This window comes from Azolla caroliniana, unplaced genomic scaffold, assembly GCF_043228905.1.
Source record: "Azolla caroliniana isolate FFs.n. ecotype wild unplaced genomic scaffold, voAzoCaro1.0.p SCAF_2, whole genome shotgun sequence".
NCBI lineage: Eukaryota > Viridiplantae > Streptophyta > Polypodiopsida > Salviniales > Salviniaceae > Azolla > Azolla caroliniana.
Genome location: NW_028230437.1, coordinates 16,352,397 through 16,373,714, shown reverse-complemented (window position 1 = coordinate 16,373,714; position 21,318 = coordinate 16,352,397). Strand labels below are relative to the sequence as shown.

The 21,318-nt window shown below is 37.5% G+C and overlaps 2 protein-coding genes across 5 annotated transcripts; both read right to left on the bottom strand.

Annotated features, from left to right (window-relative positions):
• Positions 1-1,763: 1,763 nt before the first annotated feature.
• Positions 1,764-6,937, bottom strand: LOC147867433 (alcohol dehydrogenase class-3). Its single transcript, XM_087315215.1, has 10 exons — positions 6,819-6,937; positions 5,685-5,821; positions 5,396-5,442; positions 4,900-5,225; positions 4,733-4,815; positions 4,294-4,369; positions 4,114-4,175; positions 3,075-3,170; positions 2,555-2,716; positions 1,764-2,170 (listed from the first exon to the last, which is right to left on the bottom strand). The coding sequence occupies exons 1-10, from the start codon at positions 6,853-6,855 to the stop codon at positions 2,057-2,059; spliced, it is 1,140 nt and encodes a 379-aa protein (XP_087171341.1). The 5' UTR covers positions 6,856-6,937; the 3' UTR covers positions 1,764-2,056.
• A 1,509-nt stretch (positions 6,938-8,446) lies between these two features.
• LOC147867432 (uncharacterized) lies at positions 8,447-16,393 on the bottom strand. Of its 4 annotated transcripts, XM_087315212.1 has the most exons (14): positions 16,157-16,392; positions 15,901-15,974; positions 14,772-14,876; positions 14,346-14,616; positions 14,041-14,121; positions 13,347-13,532; positions 13,144-13,266; positions 12,215-12,250; positions 11,914-12,033; positions 10,755-11,081; positions 10,471-10,635; positions 10,161-10,246; positions 9,950-10,064; positions 8,447-8,824 (listed from the first exon to the last, which is right to left on the bottom strand). In XM_087315212.1, the coding sequence occupies exons 1-14, from the start codon at positions 16,325-16,327 to the stop codon at positions 8,654-8,656; spliced, it is 2,031 nt and encodes a 676-aa protein (XP_087171338.1). In that variant the 5' UTR covers positions 16,328-16,392; the 3' UTR covers positions 8,447-8,653. The 4 variants fall into 4 exon arrangements, 3 of the variants coding, with proteins under 3 accessions (XP_087171338.1, XP_087171339.1, XP_087171340.1); XM_087315213.1 differs by lacking the exon at positions 12,215-12,250 and having other exon boundaries at positions 16,157-16,391; XM_087315214.1 differs by lacking the exon at positions 14,772-14,876 and having other exon boundaries at positions 16,157-16,391.
• Between the last annotated feature and the right edge of the window lie 4,925 nt (positions 16,394-21,318).

Sequence of the window (21,318 nt, the reverse complement as noted above, 5' to 3'; positions counted from 1 at the left end):
AATTGGGGTTCGAACCCAAGACGTAGTGTTAACGATTTACCACTAGGGTAAGCTAATTACGATAAAAAGAGAGAAAGAAAGCCCAGATGGATGTAGCTCAGTTGGTAAGGTGGCCATGGGCTCAACCCTTACATTCCATAATGGCATCTAGTGAAATAAGAGATATCTATGGAGTAATTGAGAGGTGAGAAAATTGGGTTTCAAACCATTAGGGTAAGCTAATTACGATAAAAAAAACAGAGAGAGATGAGTTTTTGAAGTTCTTTTGTGACAACTTTTGCCTTTCGTAAACCTTTTCCGTAGTAGTAGTTTCACTAACAAAAGCAATAGTGTTTTTTGGGAAATAAACATTCATAAAAATGTGAAGGTACCTAAAAGCTTACACCACTAAAGATCACCAAACATCATCCCCTCCAAAAGAGGTGAAGGTCCCATTGACAATTTGAACATCAACCTAGTTTTGAACCTGCAGAATGCATCTTGATGATAAGCCATGATTGCATGTTTGAATTATGGGTCATCTATGCCAAAGAAATAAATTGACATTTCATTAAACAATATGCAAGAATGAAAATGAGAAAATCGTATGAGACCAAAATGTGTGGATGGGTACCAACAAATCCCTTGAAATATTGTTAAATACCAAAGTATCATGTTAAATTATTTCGATGATGCAATGGACAATTTAAACCTATGATGGGTGGATGGGTACCAATATATACCTTGAAATATTGTTGTGGACATCATTAGGTCCTTCATGCCTTGACATCGACTAAGAAGCCTACAACAATGGAATGCTATTAGTTCACACACACACTCTCTGTCTCTCTCTCTCTCTCTCAACAATTGGATTTTATAAGTCATACTAACACTAGCTCTTTTTGAGCATGTGATATGACAATGTTAACAATTTGCCTTCAAGTATTTTATACTATTACATAACCCGTATTATCTTATGTGTCATGAAAAAGTCAATCAACATTCCTTGAGTAGATATGTTAACCGAAACACTTGCATACTTAGATCATGTATAAATACGTATCTTGAATAAGAAAGACAATTGAAAATGGGATTGCTGATGTGGTGATACGGTACAGTAAAACCTAAGGCTACATACATAAGCATGGGCGCTCTTTCAATTTTGGAGATAAGAAATTAGACACAAGTCGCAAGTACCATTACATCAAGAGGGCTCAACATATAAAGGGCTTTGCGTTAAACCCAAGGGCTCTCACTTTTCTTAATTATTAAACTTACCTATCCATTTTTTAAGAATGACAACTTATATCCGGCAATCCATTTTATGTAAAATGTGAAGAGAATTTGTATTGCTTTAACAAGTCTGATAACACATCCATAAAACGATATCCACAAGACTAGACAAAATCCATGAGGATCTATAAGCTCCATGAAAGTAGCTTCATACTTGAGCTTGTCATGGAACCAAAGATTTTAAAATATCGAAATTATGTGTTCACATTGTTTGATGTATAGAATGGTGGTGCCTATATACTTCACTTAAGCAGAGAGTCTCCATAGCATTAAACCCAAATGTTGATTCACGCTACCATCATATCAAAGCACACAGATAATTCTACGTGTTTCTGAAAGCAGAACAAGGATGAATTTCATTGTATTTCACATGCAAACACCTTTCTTGCATGTCCAGACACCTTCAATTTCTGCTCTCCATAGGATCTTTAATTTTCATCCATGATAGCAGATATGAATGAACTTCCAACAAAAAGTTTTGCAGTCGCAGATGAACAAAATATCATAAAATTTGAACCTCGTGAAGACCATTGACATATTTGACCCAATGAACAAATCTTCACTAGCTTAACTTGTTCATTTTTCCAATACAAACACAATATCAACATAGTCTACAGGATCTCTGAATGAACAATACCTAAATAATAAGATCCAATTGTCTAACTTGTTCATATTACGATACAAAAGCATTTTAAAAGATCCGACGACATTTGCTGAGAATCCCAAGCATGAGATAGTTTCACTCACCTTTATTTAATTTCAATTGCACCATCTTCAAAGTATGTTACCACATGTTAATGACCGCACGCAAGGACTTCCCATGGTGCATAAGGTCAAAAGCTTCATTGATCTGAGGCAATGTTAACTCATGCGTAATATATTCGTCCACTTTAATCTCCTAAACAGCAAAAGAATGCAAAGGGTGCTTATAGGTCAAGAAAAACAAATAAAAGATAAAATTCACTGTAACCTGCTTAAAAGTGATGAAAACATACACAAAAAATAATCATTTTAATTTCCTAAAGAAAAGGAATGCATGGGTGTCTGAATGCCCAAACAAATTAAACCAAGGGTGTGTATTGAGTAATGTTGGGGAAGCAACAAGTAACACCTTTATCGAAAAACATTCTTAGACAAATCAATGCAAGGGTGTGTTTTGATATATAAAGAACAATTTTTTTTAAAAGATTCAGTGTAAAATCTCCTAACATGCAAGGATGTTTCTAGGTCAAGAACGGAAAAACAAAAGATTGGTTCACAATTCAGATATATTTGACCTCACCTTGTTAAGATATTTACCAACGAGTTGTGGAACGTGTGTTCGACTCTTAAAGCCACCAAATGCTGTTCCCTTCCACACTCTTCCGGTTACTAATTGAAAAGGTCGAGTAGAGATCTCTTGGCCAGCAGCAGCAACCCCAACAATCACTGAGGTTCCCCATCCCTACCCGCAGTTCAACAAAAAAGGCAAAACATCAAAGAGATATATACTAACAAAATCTTCTCACTGAAAGAGTAATTGTACTAATAAATTATCCTTCTACTTAAAAAATATTTGTAGGCATTTTAAGGGGGACCTTTGGTATGACAGAACAAATTACTTGATTTTCACATGCGAAATTCTGTATAGGTTCTAAGTCTAGGCCTTTCAAGAGAGAAATAACATGTATTCTAGTTGATCGACGTTTCACTTGGAAATCTTTTGCAGAAACAAAAAAATATGTATGCTTCTGCATTGACATTCCGAGAGAAAAATAATATCATGGTACGATTTCAAATGTCACAAAACTACATTTATGCACCTTATGGCAGCACTCCAAAGCTGCGCGCATCAGTTTGACATTTCCAACACATTCAAAGCTGTAGTCTACACCTCCATCAGTAAGTTCAACTAGAACCTGGAAAAATACAACATATGAGTATGGTATGAATCTTATATAATTATTATATCATAGTACTGTGTGAACCTTACACAATTATTATAATATTATAGTAATGTATGGCTCTTATACAATTATTATAATATCATCGTATAGCATGGATCTTACACAATTATTCTAATATGAAAGCATCATATGAAGCTTCATGTAATTAATTCTAAAGAACTCAATGTAAAATGCACTTTAGTAATCATCTTCCTTCACACAATTACAACAATGCTTAGCTTAATCACACAAAAAAGACCCCACAGAACTTCTCCAAAATAGAAAGCTACTATGTTTTCACCTCCAGCTCCAAAACTTCTCCCAAACAGAAAGCTATTAGGGGGGGTTTCACCTCCGGCTATTCTTCCGATCAATCCAGACAATCATCCAATAATAGCTTTCCATCTCCAGCTCCAAAATTTCTCCATAATAGTAAACCTATTAAAGATTTCACCTCCGCCTCTTCTTCCCTTTGGCTCAATCAAGACCATCATCCAGAGAAAAATATTCCCATATTTGAATCAAGAAAATTGAGCCAGTACTATTACTGAGGATGTTTCGTAAACAGCCGAGTTACCTTAATTCAAAACATTTTCAAAAGATCAACACAATTCCCAGCCGATTCTCTACATTTTGCGCTTCACATTAAACAGAAACAAATACTACAAGATCAGGAAAATGCCTTCAAATGATTAGGTAACATTGGCAAAAAGAAATATGCATATTGTCAACCGTGCTTAAGTTTATGAACAGCATACCTACAGCCAATAAAATTTCTTTACAATGAGAAATGAGCTCACCACATTTGTTACGATTATACACGAGATTCTTTGATATTCTAGTAATGCAAGCTCATTATGATAGCAATCATTGTTGAAGATTATGCTCAACCTAATAAGCAAGGAATTACAGCTACCTCTTGGATAGGTTTTTCATGGTCTTTAGGATTGATAAACTCTGTTATTCCAAATTTCTCACCTGCAAGAAAACAGCAAATTCATTTCCACAGTAGGAGTTCCGATCATTTTATCATTCAAATGAAGTATCTCCTGGTGTTTGGCTTTTCAAATACAAACAAAAACATAATCAAACCTACCAAGACTAGCTTTCTTGGGGTCAATGTCAACCCCGATGATCCTAGACGCGCCTGCAGCCTTTGCACCTTCTGCAACCTGGATGAAATAAAACAAAAATTAGTGATACAAGAATCCCACCTAAAAGCACATTTTGAGGTTTTTTGCGAGTTAACCAAGAATAATCCACAGTTGGTAGAAATGGAAATGAAATGAACAAAACCACCAAAAATGGGGACAATTATGAATAGAAAGGGCAAGAACGGGAACAAAAATTTAACGGAAACCTATATATTTAATCAAATAACTGCATTCACCCATACCCCCAATGACTCCAATTTTCCCACCTATAAAACTCCCAAGTTATGAACTACATATAACTCCACCTATAAAATGCAATTTTAAAGCACATAACTCCATCCATGATTATTAAGGCACATGTGTGCATCCCAATTAACTTACAGCAAGGCCAACAGTTCCAAGACCAAATATAGCCACAATAGAGTTGGGTTCTACTTTTGCGGTATTCCAGACAGCACCTAAGCCTGAAAGATCAATCATACACAACTATGATCCGATAATTTCAAACAAGTGGGAAGCATTATTTGTGTATATATGAACTTATTAACCTGTAGGTATACCACAGCCGAGTAGACATATTTTCTCCAACGGAGCCTCAGGAGCAACTTTTGCCACACTTACATCATGTACAACAGTGTATTGACTGAATGTTGATGTGCCCATGAAGTGATAAATTGGTTTACCATTGATGGAAAATCTACTCTTTCGGTCATTGAGCATAACACCAACTCCTGTGGCAGACCTCACTTTGCCACACAGATTAGTCTTTCCAGATTTGCAGAATTTGCATTCCCTACACTCTGCTTGATAGCAAGGAATGACATGATCACCGGGTTGCACTTCTGTAACTCCTTCACCAACACTTTCAACAATTCTGCAGCCAAAAGGTATTTAAAGTTTGCTAATTCATTTCTCAGGTAAAACATAGTGATCTTTCAGATTTGATCCAGGATAGTATTGCCTTATAGTTAGAAATTTCTTCGCTATTCACATAAATGTCACAGAATTTCACATTGCACAACGAGAATAGAGTGGTGCATTTACCCTGCCGCTTCATGACCCAGAATGCAGGGAAACAGACCTTCAGGATCCTACAACATAGATAAATAAAAACATAGACCACCTCAAGTTTAGCAATTTTAACCATTGTGAGTAATAAATAACACTGTGTTAAATGCCATGAATACTTTCAGACCAATCCGTTAAATTTGAAAGTAGAATTCTCCGAATGTATTCATGGCATGACAAATACACATGATTCTCCGAATGTATTCATGGCATTTAACACAGTGTTATTTATTCCAAAATTTGAAAGTAGAATATGGAATCAGACCAATCCATCTAGTGTATATGCATCGGTGTGACAAAGGGCTGTGTGCAAAATCTTAATTCGAACTTCTCCTGCCTGAGGAGGTGCCACCTCCACATCCTCAAGGGACAAGGGTTTCTTTGCTTCCCATGCTATAGCGGCTGCAAAGAAAAACATGAAAGACATAATAAGTGCAAATTATTTGCTGCAATCTAGCATCAGTTTAAGATTAAACATAAAATACTCCTGATTCTTTTCTTTTATATCCCTAGATGCCCTTGGAAACCCTTTGTCGAGCATTTACATGGTCAGTTCTTCCAGTTCCCCTTGAGAATTTGACCAGGCACAATTGGGGATATAACCAAAAAAACAGGTGCATTTGGGGAAATAAGGAAAAAACTCAGGAGAATGTTTAACCTCATATGGACATGAGATTACATCAATTACATAATCATGAACAGATGTTTTATGTCACCTGCAATGCTCATTATATATTCATGTAACATAGCTTGAGAGCACTTAGATGAGAGGGATAGAATCCCAACCTTACTGAAACAATGCTTCTATATGTATTCGTTTATGCAAAATAAAAAATGTTGAAAGCACTTTGTCAGTATTCATACGTAAAATGTCTTTGTGAGAATATGTCTGACATTGTCTTTGTTGAGTATTTTTTGGTAAATTGTGTCAATGAAAACTTATCCACTATAGATTCTGCAAACATTCCAACTTAGCTGTGCCGGGACTGACTCTATACAGTTAAAGAATCTATTCGAGCTAAGCTCAGGAATACTTCCTTTTTTTAATTCATTTTGAACACTTATTTCACAATTAAACCTTTGATATGCGTGGATCGCTGATGATCTATTAGAGTTATAGCTATAAAAACTTGGATCTTTACACAGTCAAATCTCTTTAAGACGACTTGGTTATTTATACAGTTGGATCTTGACAAATTAGTAGTTGCTTTACATAGTCGGATTATTGCAAATGCTTTGGTCCTTAACATAGTTACGCCACTTTCACAAATACTTTGTCTTCAAATAGTTCAGATATTTGAGACATAGAAAAAAGCTGTTTAAGACTGTTTCTACATCAGAGAGATCCATTAAAGGGGGGGGGGGAGAGAGGATTATATGTAGAGTATGGTTAGGTTACCTTTGCAGACGATAATTTGTCCCTGAGTAGACGCCATGGCTATGGATGGATGGATGGATGGATGGGCTGTCACAGAAAAAGGATGGATTCGGGTGTATATATCTATAGACTATATATGTATGTATGTATAATATATATATATTATTGGTTTGGTTTTAGGGGGTGGGGGATCTCTGTGTAATAATAATTAGTAGCAGTCGTAGGTAGTATTTTTGGTCCGCAAACGGCATATACCTATACCAATACCAATACCAATGGCCAATGACCATTACCATTACCATATATGTACATTATTACATACATTTATATATCATCATTCATTCATTCAACCTTCCTTGGAGCCAAATTCATTCATTCATTCATTCATACTTTGTTGGAGTCAAATTCATTCATCTGCTACTACTCACTACTAGTACACAACTATATTACTATCACAACTTTCGCAACCCACCCACATGACAAACTAACTCACTATATGTTCCTTTCTTTCCTATGATCGATGCTTGGTTGCCACCTCACTTGCATAAGGAACGAACAAGCTCTTGGTCTCCGTCATCCTACAATCCCAAAGACCAGAACGCGTTACATATAGATTTCCACCCTTTAGGACACATCACATTGGCTATGAATAACAATTGGTAGAGATTTGACAACTAACGGAAGATACTCAATCCTCGAGACAATTTCATCGCCGCCATCCTCATTGCTAAGCCCTCGTCGCACTTTGGGCCAAGGATGAAGATGGCATTCTCCATTGGGACAAATTTTCTAATACTAACATTTGACGTCTTCGTATGTTGATGTAGGCACACGGGTATACGCATGAACAATTACATTTGTCTCTTATACCATAGATTTACGGCTTGAATGATATTGAGGTGGAGATACTCTGTTGCCAATGCCAATATCCACCAATGTGATATGGGGGCATTCACCATGCGAGTTTGAGATGATCCTAGCATGGATAGCTTGGGATGCTGATTTGTCTCTCACAAACATGGATAGCTTGGGATATCGATTTATGTCTCACATACATTCTATGATAGTTTTGCCAATGTAGATTACATTCTTACAGCTTTTGTATCGATATGACATTATGGTTTTGGGTTTTGAAGGCCAGTTGGGCATACATACAACATATTAGATGAACAAACTAGGGATCGGCAAAGGCTCGGCTCAAGCCTAAACCGTTTGGCTTAGCCGGCTTAAAGCAGCTCAACAGCTTGGCTCGGTTTAGGCTTGAACTTGCCTTAACGGTTTGAGCTCGCCTTGGCTTGGCTTAGCCCGCTTAGCGGTTTGAGCTCGGCTCGGCTTGGCTTGAGCCTCACCAAACCAGCTTAAGCAAGCTAAGCCGATAAAGCCGTTTAGAAACTTGAGAGAGAGAAAGAGAGGGAGGGAGGGAGAACTACACAAACGAGGAGAGAGAGAGAGAGAGAGAGAGAGAGAGAGAGAGAGAGAGAGTCAGGACCACAGATGTGAGAGAGAATGGGAGGGAGAGCTTGTGAACCGGTTCGGTTCAGGTTTGAGATCCCTTAAACGGTTTAGGCTTAGCCGGTTTGGCTTGGAGGCCAAACTAAGCCTACACCGAACCGTTGCCGATCCCTAGTACAAACTTTTCATAGAATAAATGCTTCATGAATGAACTGTTAATCAAATATATTTGACAATTGTCATTGACAATAACAATTAGGCAGTGATAATGAGATCATGTGTTTAAAATCATGATCTTCCTTGGCTCTACCAACTCAAAAAGCATTTAATATGTGCAATTTCGGCTACGTAAGAGATCTAGGATTGCCACCATCTCGCCAGTTATAAACGTCTGCAAAAATTTATTATGTTACAGCTTTCTTAGGACTGCCCTTCCTAAATCTTTGTTGTCTTTTGTCCACGTTTCCATTTTCAGCAATTCCAACACCCAAGTTTGGATTTCCAATCCAAGTTTTATTCCCTTGAGTAGGACTTTGCATGGACTGACCATATGCATTGTTTGATGGTCTCCTATCCTGCAATAAATTTTAGAAAGAAGAAAAACTTCAGTTAAATTTGAAATCTTGTAGTTCCAAGGAAAGAGTGAAACAATATATTCAAAATCTTCCAAAGTTCTTTTGATGAAGAAAAATAACTAATTACAGAGTAATCATTTGAAGGTTTGGAAAACTTCAAAGTTACCCATAACAAAGAACAGCTTTCAATGATACTCATATTGTGAGAATCACCTGAATTCTGGGACATGCCAAAATTCCAGGTTGTCCCTTAAGTTTAAAGATCTGTTTCGCTATCCATTCAATTGTCATATATGCGTATCTTATCTATAATCTAATAGTTCACATTTGTACTGACATGAAGCAGCTGGTTTATCACTGGCAGATTGTCAGTTCTAGTTTTTCATCATATACACTATTAATCTAACCAAGTTATAAAAACTTGATCACTGGAATCATTCTCAATAACACTCCTCTCATAAGTTATAAAATATATATCTTAATGCTAATCCTAATGGTAAATCATGTAACTTCGAAGTTGACCTTGTGGCTTCATAGAACAACTGCTGTACTTAGAGAGCATAGTAAGATCAGGGTTTAGGGTTAGTGTCTCGACAGCATACCAAATTCAGTAATATGGGGGGGTCGTTAGTTCCTCTACATAGCTCAATACCTAAGGCTTCCAGACCACCACATGTTCCCACGTGGCATAGGTTCATATGGGTTTGTCCCAATTCCTAGGATAACCGGTTTCAAACTATCCTACCCTTATCCCATTAAAATTATCTATAGAGTGAATCCGTAAGGTTATGCCTATAACACTGCTAGAGGAGAAACCAAGAGTTTCAAGCTTATGAATATGGAGTAAATACCTGAACTAAACACTACCTCACATTCTATTTGCTCCTCTAAAGAATCTCATGTTATGTTGAGCGTCTGCACAACGATGAGTAGTTGTAGTATCTACATGATGCCAATTAAAGGCCGAGAATATGAACACAATTTGATGGGGAAGATACCTATTACCTATTAGACATACCCAAAATGCTTGCAATAGCGTAACCTGTATAATTTCTTGATTGGAAAAATAGAAAAAACACTAATTGGTTTCCTATGGGAATTTGTAGTTCAGTTGATGCAACTGACAAGTGAAAAAATGCGTTCTGCTGAAAGCATTGGAAGAACTTGTGGAGGCATCCTGTTTGTTGGCAAATGTTCTCCAGTTACACGGCTCAACTTCTCTATTGAATGGTCACATGCCCTGCGAAGTTTGGAAAAAATGGGTCTCAAAACAATTTAAATTCATACCAACATATATGACTGGCAATTTTCTATGAACATATTCATAGATTCTTACATGCATTTAAAACCAAATAAAGGTTTTCCAGTAAATATGGCATTTTCTGGCCTTTCCAGCTGCTCTTTTACAAAACAGATTAATTTCTGCAAGACCACTGGTTGCAAATAGAATTAAGAAAAGTGCAAATTGAGAGAAATGAAACAGATACTAAAGAATATAAATGCCAAAAATTCTGTAAATTTCTTGAAACCTAAAAGTTTTGCTCTCATTTTGTCAGAGCGTTCTGTGATATCACAATATAGTGAAATTCATAGTACTAGGAGTAATAGGAATTGTCTATGTAGGAACTGTTTGCATCATGGCAAACCTGTAAATCACGTTTGTCCGCTTTGCCTGACAAACCACTCTTCAAAGCAGGCATTGCTGTGTCTAGTTCTTGAAGTTTCGTGGTAAGCTTTAATAGTTCTTCACATAACCTTGAAAAGGTCTTTATGCTCTCTTTAGGCTCAAATTTGTTAGCCTTCAAGGCATCCTGTAATTTATGTTGTCTATTGGTATTATAATTATACACAAAAATTACCAAGCGAAAATACTAAATAGAAGTGATTAAAAAAGCGAAGCCTAGCTTTCGTCTAGGCCCATTAATCTTACATCAATTGCTTGCACAACAGCATTGCCAGCCAGTTGGTCCACAGTTTCATCCTTTCTTATGTCTGCTCCTTCCAATACTTGAGTGCTTGAGAAATTCTCTCCTTCCTGGGATTCTTTCGTATCTAGATACCCATGAGGCTTCTGAAGTAGGATATCCTTTCTTGCCTGATCAGTGGGAGATGCATCCAGAGGCATTTGTCTTACAAGGCCTTCTAATGTCTTTACTAGCTTATCTGTACGATCAAATGTTTCTGACATTAATTCATCTTCTTCATGACCAGACATCTTGAGGATACTCCTTCCAAGCACTCCAAATTCTTTCTGAACCTGTTCACAACATGTATGTCAGGTCATATCTGCGTAACTACCACAATGACAGGAAGCAAAAGAAAATCACCAAGCATATGGAAAGCAAATATCCAAAATACCATAATGAAAAGCCAGATGAAGAATGAAGGAGATATACAGAAAATATTAAAGAGGATGGATAATTAATGGAGAAAAAATTAGAGAAGCAGTCACAAGAGCAAGTAGAGGTGTAAGGAGGCCAGAACATGTGAACAATTCACAGAAAATGGAGAAGGAACTCTAAGAAATAAGGAATGCTGGAAGAAGGCAGTGTAGTGAAGCAGCAGGAGACAGGATTTAGGAAAAAGCAATGAGCAAGAGGACGAAAAGGAAGAAGTAAGAGAAGAGTGCTGAGAGGATAAAAGTTTAAAAGTAAGATTTCTAATTGTTTATTTACCCGTGTTTGAGGCCCCTGTTTTACTGAGATTGAGTCTGATTCATTACACCAAACAGGCTTCACAATTTTTGTCAATGTGTTCCTAAATTGATGTAGAATCAAATTTCTAAAGACTATCTATTGTTGATTACTTCCAGCTACTAAATTTTTCTAATGTCCAAAGTCAAGGTGATTGACCAGTCCTCACTGGGATGATAGCAAATATCATTTTGAATGCTAGCAAGATGCACTTATCATGTGCATTATCCTGTTTAATGCAACTCTTTGAGGCAATAGATGCACATTTTTAACAGCTAATAACATATTTATTAGATCAATTTTTAAAGGTTTAGGCAAATTATTGCCAGAAAATATAACTGGTAACTTAGCAGTTTTGTTTCATTTCCACACAAAAATCTTCAGGATAGTGTGTACCTTTTCCAGCTCTTTATCGTGATTTACAATTGCTTCTTTGATATCTTTGGTCAACTCCTCAACTTTTGGGCTTAATTCCTCCATCGAAATTGGTTTGGTCTCTGGCAAAGATAAATGCATCTGCGATTGATAATATCTATAACAGTGAGCTGTAATTCAACCATTTGGGCAGCAAATTCAATAGCTGAAGAGGACTTTGTAGCCAGTATAAGTTCACGTAACTTGGAGGAAAATCCCTCACTGTGCATGCAAGGAGAACACAAGAGTTCTCAACTCAACAAATAAAGAGTTTTCCTATTACCTTTTTTTCTCCAGGACTGTTCATAATTTCTGACATCTGTACGCATTCCATGAAACCCATTCAGTACAAACTTAGAGTCAGCTGGAAGAAAGTGCTAATATGCATCAAATGGACAGGGAGAAATGGTCATCAATGGAATTCTATTATCCTTTCACTGGAGTGCAATTTTCAGCAGCCATTAGCTTAATTACAGCTCTAAAAAGCATACTTTCGAGTCAAAAGTTGTGCATACTAAGTGAAATACTCGTCCTCTTCAACCGCAGAGAGTAATGCATACTGCTATTATTCATCCTCTTCAACAGTAAAGAAGTATACATATCGTTTTATTAATCCATGATCCTTTTACTGGAGTGTAATCTTCAGCAGCCATTAGCGAAATTATACCTCCAAAAGGCATATTTTCTATCAGAAAAACCGATGTCGAAAGTTGTGTATACTAAGCCAGATACTCATCCTCTTCAAACAGTGCAGAGCTGTGCATACTGCTCCATTCATCCTCTTCAAACAGTAAAGAGCTATGCATAATGCTCTTATTTATCCACATGCAATTTCACTGGAGTGCAATCCTCAGTGCCATTAGCTAAATTATGACTCCAAAAAGCATATTTCCTATTAGAAAGTGGAGTCACAAGTTGGCATACTGAGTAAAATACTTATCCTATTCAAATAATAAAGAGCCGCGCTTATTGCTCTTATTTACCCTCTTCAAACAATCAAGAGTTGTGGATATTACTCTCATTTTTCCTCTTCAGAGAGTCAATAAGAGCATGACATACATGTGTGATGACATAGTTACATTTCGTGACTTCCATAATCAAGTCAGCTGTCTATTTCTGATCTTTGAAGCTTCATTCAAGGGTTCTCCTAAAAAAAGTTAAGTGATGGTAGACTAATTCCTTTTTCTCTTGTTACCATTTGAGATGCTATACCTGACTCTCCAGAGGTAGAATACCGCCTACAAATGAAGCTCTAGAAGCTCGTCTGGAACCTGCATTTAATCTCTTCAGCTGTGACTGCAGCTCAACCACGCTTGATTCCATTTTTGCACATGTCTACATGTCACAGCCCACTAGAGATATATCTTATGAAACTCTTATAGCTTGAAATGACTTGAAAAATTATGATTTCTTACATCTTTGAGATTCTGGTTAATTTGCAACATCTTTTCCATGTCATCCACATCAGCTTTCTTTTGAATGCGGTTCTGAAGCTCTGCAACTGCTGTCTCAAGCTTTGCTTTTGAGGCTGATGAGATTTCTTCATCATGCGGCTTTGCAGCTTCCACAAGGAACTTGAGCTCGAAATCAGAACGTAGATTCTGTGAAAAACATTAAAGAAACTAGAACTTTTAACATTATAGAAGAAACAGAAAACTTTAACTTTAATCCTTGCATATCTCATTCTCATATGTAAAATTAGCTGGATACCTGATCTAAGCTCTAAACCCTAGACCTTGAATCTAGTTTGTTAGGTATAATGAGACAAACCAATTCCTGGACACCTTGTTTAGTCGTGTAAAATCACTTCATATACATTCACATACACTAGACATTATCCAGACTCATATTTGATCGCTGCAGGATGCATTTTAAGTCTCATTTAATTTATTTCATGCATATAAAAATTCTTTCTATATTACATCTAAAAAGATTCTAAAGACTACACTTTTGGATATGCATACATACATATCGGATTGATATAAGGATTTCACTTATCAATGTGTAAATAGTGACATTACATGAACCAACTTTCTCAATGCAGAGTTTGTAAACTGGTCTTACTTTTGAAAAATTCATTCAAGTTTTTTTGTTAAAGAAACTTCTTACTTTGCAATATTGTTGGAGGGCCTCCAAGTCAGCAGCGTGAGAGCATGTTGTCTGCTCAAGCTTTAGCTTAAGCTGATCAGTCTGGCATTACAATGAAGTTGCCATAACTTTAGTGAACAGAATTGTATCTCTGATAAACCAAATTTTTTTATAGAGGTTTAAAGTTTATATTTGGAGCTCTATATGTACGACCAATCCATTATTAATTCTTAATGTTCAGGGGATCTTTCCAAGTATTCATGTTAAAACATCAATACATTATCAAATAACGATTAGTTATAGAAGCCATGAAAATGGTTCTTAACTTGTTCTTCCAAACTGTGGAGTTTGTCATGTTGTTCATCAAAATCTGCAAGAAGAACTTCAACTTTTTGGTTGAAGGTCTCAAGGGAAAGAGATTGTGAAGCCAGGATAGAGTCTGTGGATTTAGTCACTTTGTCTAATGCATCTAATTTTTTTGTCGCTTCTTCTAATGCGACCAAACGTGGTTCAAAAGACTGCACTTTGCTATCTAAGCTCTGTAACCCTGCTACGGTATCACCAAGCTGCTTCATGCCATCATTGTTGTTATTTAGCCTGTGCGTTTGCAAGCAGCAATATTCCTTATCATATTCGCAGTTCCAAGATATAATTTATTCGTTCCAAGCAAGCCCACATTCATTCATTTTCATATTATTTTCTTATCATATTTTCTTTAAGTATATGTGGATGCCCAAATCAAGAAGTCATACCCTTGTTGTAACATTTGCAATTTCTCCTCAACCATACTGGCCCAATTCTTTTGCTGTTCTGCTTCACTTTCTTTTTCTTCTTTCATCTCTTTTACACAATTCCTACTGCAGAAAAGCTTCAAACTTTCCACATGAGATAACATGAAAAGGTATAACCTTCGTATCATCCACCTTCCAAAAGATGAAAAGAGCTAGGAAACTGTTTGTTACATGTCGCGGTTTAAGTCTTAGACATGATAAAGCCACTATTCACTGCAAGAAAGCTTCAAACATTTCAAATGAAATGTTCGAAAATTCTTTTATATTCTGTACAAAATCCCCATAGATTCCATTCAAGGTGTGTGAACACTGAAAAGGTATTGTCTCCATTCTGTCTAGCTTCTCAGATATCAAAATGTTTTCAAAATATCGCAGATGAGGGGATTGGTTGTCAGGTGCAGTTGACTAACTTTAAATACAATACAGCCTTTATCCTAGTCACACAAAAGCTTGAAAGCTTCACATGATATGTGTGAAAGTTATTGTTTTCATACTGTCTATATTCCAATAGCCAAAAATGCTTTTAATCTAGAACTCAATCAACTCTTTACAACATGTTGCTGCTGGAAAGGCTAACCCTTGAATACAACAGTCATCAACATACCAACAATACCTTGAAACACTCCATATGAATATGAAAAGGCAGTGTTTCCATATCATCTATCTTCCAAGGGATCAATTATGAATGTTTAATCCAGGACGCTGCATGTCATATGTTGCTACTTAAGTGTTGAATACAATAAAGGCATGTCTCAGGAGATTGTAACAGTGAGGTGTTGACACATTGAGTACAGAAATCCGAATGATTCATATAAGTATTTTCTATTACAAGTTATCCATTTCTTCACAGAGTTTTCTATAAACTATTGAAAGATTTTTGAGTGCAGCATTTATTTGGTCACACCTCATCGCACTCTCTGCAGAAATAAATTCCTACATAAGGAAAAAGTAACCTACAGCAGCTTATTCATTTCTTCTACGTATTTTTTTGTCTATAAACTAGGCCATTGTTGCATAGCCACCACAGCTCAAAGCGTTTTTGTCAGCAATTCAATTCTTCCACATATTAAGAAAGGGAAGGATGCTTTACCACAATTCATCCATTTCCTCCTTGTATCCCATAAAAGCTTTCCCTTGCTCTTCAGCTTTGTCAAGACGAAGAGCCTGGAAATTTAAGAAAATGGGGACAAAAAGACAAATAAGGTCAGGAATCTATCTAAATCTATTCATCCAAATTGAAGCGTCAAGAGAACACAAACAAGTAACAAAAGTTTATTACGCCAAATGCATATATCCAAATAATACATTATTATTATTATTATTATTATTATTATTATGGTGATTACCTGAAGACCGATCCGGTCACAGAGGGAGTGCAAAATGGAGTGCAGCTTGTCCCAGTGTAAGGAAGCCACCACAGGGACATGGTGGACAGACAAAACGTCTCTAATTGCCTGTACGTCATTCCCGGAGATTTCAAAGGAATCCATGGTTGAAGGTAAGAATGAAGAAAGCATAGACGAAAATGATGTCTTCGAAGGGTGAGAGAAAACGAGAAGAGTGAAGGCGATGGAGTATGGCTAGGTAAACATGGTCTTCAAAACCTGCAATCTCTGGTTGAAGAAGTTGCGAAGGTCACCATGGCCTGCCCACGGACGCAGAAAGGGAAGAGAAGGAAACACAGAAAAAGAGAGCGGAGGGGACGCCATGGTTTCTCTAGTGGCTTTCCAAGCGTTTTTCTTCTTCTTCTTCTTCTTCTTCTTCTTCTTTTTTCTTTCATTCTTCCCTCAATGAAACAAGCTAAACCAAATGCAAAAAAGACATTTAAATTTTATTTACATGCATATATTTTGTGTTAATTTACATATATGTATGTATGTATGTATGTATGTATGTATGTATGATGCTCGTGTCTAAGTTAAGTATGTACTAGCGGCAGCTGAGCGCGTGCAATCTGCACCGTCTAATGTGGATAAAAAAAGCGTTTTGTCACCAGGACCTCGACTCTCTGGCAGCCTCTATCACCAGCAGCCCGACTAACTCAGTGCAAGAGCCCGACTCATTCTCATTTCAGGAGCCTGACTTAGAAACAAACATCAAAAGCTCCAAAAAATCCCAAGTGTAAAACAAAAATTTGCCATGAAAATGTTACATAAAAATTACTCAAAAAAACCCTAAACTTCGAGTTGCAAAAAACTTAAAACTCAAAACTCACACAAACTTATGTCTCCAAGTTTCAAATAACACTTACATAAAAGATTAAAATGCCAAATGTCTACAATGGGAATAATCCAAGTCAAAAACCCTAAAACGAAATCTGATTATATTGTTACCCTGTGGGACAAGTAGGACAAGTGTGAAAACGTATCAAAAGAAGCCGAGCACTAACAGCCAAATAATGAAGCCTAATGTCAAGGAATGAGTGGGTGGAAAGCGCCGAGGTGAAGGGAAGCTATATATATCGAGGAACAGCAAACACAAAAGGGATCTCGAGAAGACGAAGGCTAGTAATAGACTAAGGGAGAGTGAGTGAGTATTGTTCCGATTATACTCGGAACTTGTAATCTGTACTTGTATGCCACATTTAATTGAATATACATATAAGCTTGTAGGTAACTTCGTGTCTGCCTCATCTCGATACATATATCTATATAAAGTTCGATTTGTGTAAGGACAAAACTATGAATTGGTTGTAGCCGATTCTGCAGTGTGTCAATCTCATTCTCTGTAAGCAATCCGTTCTGCGCTCGTTAGTACGTCGTGAGCCTGAGTCTCTTATGCACTACGATCCCTTGACCCGATTACTCAGGAGTAATCAAAGGTGTTCTCCAGGAGGGAGTAACACAATTTGGCACACCCGGTTCACGTTATGAGTTCACAACGAACACGCATAGGAGAAAACCCAGGTCGTCATAACAGTGAGCCCTAGAGGAATACGCACTCGGATAATTCCCGACATGTCGAACAAGAAGACAATAACATTGACTCCGCTCTCACAGAGCAATCGCTGCCTCCGGAATTAGATGCCCAATCAATCGTGATTCATGATCCCACATCAACTAGCGGCAACACCTTTGAAGTCGACCAAGGTTCGAATATAACCTCTTCTCAATGGTACGGGAGGATCCCGACTTCAACACAATGCCTTATCCCTACCCGAGATACACTTATGACGTTGATGTGGAAGCACATGTTCAAGCCTTCCTAACCACATGGCAAGCAAACCATGTGTCGCAACGATTGTCCGCAACCGATGTAGAAACATCAAAGATCGCAGAGTTCGGCTTGTCTCTCGATGGGCAAGCAACACACTGGTATTCCTAGCACGACTCGGGGGAGTTTGCATCCTTTACAGTCCTCCAGGACAAGTTTATACACCTCTTTCATCGATAGATACCCAAATGAAAACTATTAAGCCAATTCTACACCATCTCGTAGGAGCCACAAGAGATGATTCTGTAGTTCACAATTCGATTTCAGAACCTACATCATCAATTGGCTTAGGAAATCTTGGCTAACGACTTGAAGGAGACCTTCCTTACGACTCTCCGTGAGCCTCTTCAAACCACCTTGGCCCTCGTCAACTTCTCTTAACAAACGATCGAGCAAGTTATCGATTGTGTCCTCGCCATGGATAAAGCCCAAAACAAGAACTATTTCTCCATGAGTTCCCTCCGTGGCGCTTTACCGACAACCGAAGAATCCCAATTTAGGTAGGTCATTCAATGCACCACTTGCTTGAACCTAGGACACTCGGTAGTGGAATGCATCCTACGTTCACACTACCCAATTTGTCATTCCCGAGCTCACACATGCTCAACTGCGCCGCCGCCGCACTGATCAGACAGATCAAGCCACGAAACGATCGTTTCCAACACGATGATCGCATCCGTCAACCACCTCGCTTTCAGGACATTGAGCGACCTCGTTACGATGACCGCTATCGGCTAGTCGAGGACCGTTTCTGGCCTATCGAGGATGGCTATGGCCACTATCGCTACGACTACGATCATGACGAAGAATATGAGCCTCGATACCGACATGAACCACGGGTAGGGGACGGGTAGAGAGAAGGCCCCCCAATAATAATTGATTTCTGAGTAATCGATAGTATGGAAATAATCGGTGCCTAGAGTGTCAATATCTTCCTCAACTAGAGGATTGGCTCCAGAGGCCTCATCTTCAAAACTCGGCATGGAGTCTACGAGGGTCAGATGGGTCGGAGGTTGTTACCATGAAGCTGATTCGTCAAACACAACATCTCAGCTTACTCAAACCTCTTTGGTTTGGGGGTTATAGCACTTACAACCCTTCTACTCATCTAAGTGAAAAGAGAGATGATGATAGAAAAGAGAGAGAAGGAAGATATAGAAACCCAAATCTACAAAGATATATTAATAAGGAGTGATGATCCTAGAAACAAGAGAAAGAAGATACATAAACTCAAGCCTACAAGGATGAATTGATCACTAGAAAAAACGCACTACATGAATAGGCAAGAAAAACCCCACAAAAAAGGCTCCTGCTCACCACCTCACTCTTCTTGCTTTATATGAAGTTCTCCTCTAGTAGATAAGTTTCGCTTACTTTCTTTTCCACGCTTTTTTTACAGCTTTTCCATCTCCTATTCTTAGCTATGATACAACGATCTTCTAATCGTCATATCTCCCTCGTAGAAGCTCTAAATTTAGAGCTTTAAAAACCTATGGATAGCTCTCTTCACAAACTTTCCAACCCATATTTACACATTATATTTGGCTTCCAAACGAATGAGTTATGAGCGTTCGTTGTAGACTGCATTTTGGTGCCCGCTTTTTTCTTCTTTTACTTTTCTCCACGTGACTTGCTTTTTGTTTGACTTATCCTCAAGACCTTAGCTCGTGATCTTGCCCTCCGGATGTGAACGCACCATACCTTATATTCTTGTAGACTTCAATACCTTGAATTCTAAAAACACTTTCACATTTTTAGCCCTCCCCCTTGCTTTTTTGTGAACCATTTATGGTGAACCCTAAGCTACTAATAAAACTAAAGGTTCTCCTTCGCCTTATTCATGGCTATAGACAAAGAAGGAGAAAATAAATAGAAAAGAAACAAACTATGTGAGTAAAACCCCCGCTAGTCGATAGGAAAAACCTCACACTTCTAAACACACACACATACACATTGACAATTGCCATCACCATCTTTCTCCTTGTCAACACAAAGAAAGAGGTTACAACAATTAGTATATCTTCATCAACTTTCCAAACAGAAGTAGGTCTATGTGATACATAACTCTTGATAGAAGTAAGCATGTTAACATATGAATAAATCTTTCGAGCGAGCGAACCTTTTGTACAAATACCTTCAAAGCTTCGAGACTTGTCAGAATTGTCATATTTTGAATTATGTCAATCTTTGCTTCATCAACATGACTTTCTTCTTGGCACACCACATTCTCCACATTACCTTGTTTTTTATGTATGACCATTTCATCTAGAATCTCATCTCGAAAAGGAAGCAAAAATAAATCTCGTTTGGTTGAATCATTCAAGGATTGGAAGTTGACGTCTTTCTCCTTTGGAACAACCACAATAAGTGAGACAAACTTCAAATTCTCCAACTTGATGTGGTGCTTGATGCCTTCTACTCTTATCTGTGAATACTCATTTATGAATAACTTTGTAAACTTAAAAAAGAGAGAAATAAACCTTAGATCCTCTTCTCCTTGGACATCGTTTGAAATCATCTTCTTTTTCCCCTTTAGGGTGATAATACTTTTCTCTTCAATGACTTCTTCCTCCTTAGACACCATGTGGAATGATTTGTTTTCCCTATCCCACGAATATTCATCAATTGTTATGCTTTCCTCTTCTTGCTTGCCAATGTCGATAGATGATTCCTTCTCCTTTATACATTTGATTAGTTGTGGTGGATCCTTTGATGGTGATAAGTTAATGATACTCCAATCATGCATTACAAGTAAATCTCTTGGCTCTTGGTCAAATTGTTGTTGAAGAGTTGATGCCCACATAACTTTGTTGCTACTCAATGCAAATCCAAAACATAAATCATGCATGAACACCTTCATACACTGCAACTTGGCACTTACCAATGCTTCCTTACACGCATTGATCTCCAAAAGCCAATCTCCAGCTATCACTTCTAGGTTACCTTCTTCATTTTGCAACTTCGTTGTGGGTACTTCACCATCAACAACTTCTTTTGTCATATCTTCCATTTCATCTTGCACATATTCATCATCAACCACCATATCACTTGTTGTATCAATAATGTCCTCAACATGATGTACATTGGCATCACCATCCATAACATCGCTTCTCATAACTATCTCCTTAGATTCGTCTTTCACATCATCATTCTTTATATCATGGTTGTCCTCATGAACTAGATGGGGGGACTCCACATTCATCACCTCTTCTTCATTGTCTCTGGAATCACCTTCATAGACATCATTATAACTCCAAAAATTAGAATAATGATATGAGGGAACCTGTTGAATCGG

Coding starts and splice junctions, on each gene's coding strand:
- LOC147867433 (XM_087315215.1), bottom strand. CDS start 6,855: ATGGCGTCTACTCAGGGACAAATTATCGTCTGCAAAG. Junction 5,443..5,684: donor CATATACACTAGATGGATTG/GTCTGATTCCAT, acceptor TCTATGTTGTAG/GATCCTGAAGGTCTGTTTCC. Junction 2,171..2,554: donor TTGGTAAATATCTTAACAAG/GTGAGGTCAAAT, acceptor TTTGCTGTTTAG/GAGATTAAAGTGGACGAATA.
- LOC147867432 (XM_087315212.1), bottom strand. CDS start 16,327: ATGCTTTCTTCATTCTTACCTTCAACCATGGATTCCTTTGAAATCTCC. Junction 10,636..10,754: donor CTGTTGTGCAAGCAATTGAT/GTAAGATTAATG, acceptor CATAAATTACAG/GATGCCTTGAAGGCTAACAA. Junction 8,825..9,949: donor CAGAACGCATTTTTTCACTT/GTCAGTTGCATC, acceptor AATTTATTGCAG/GATAGGAGACCATCAAACAA.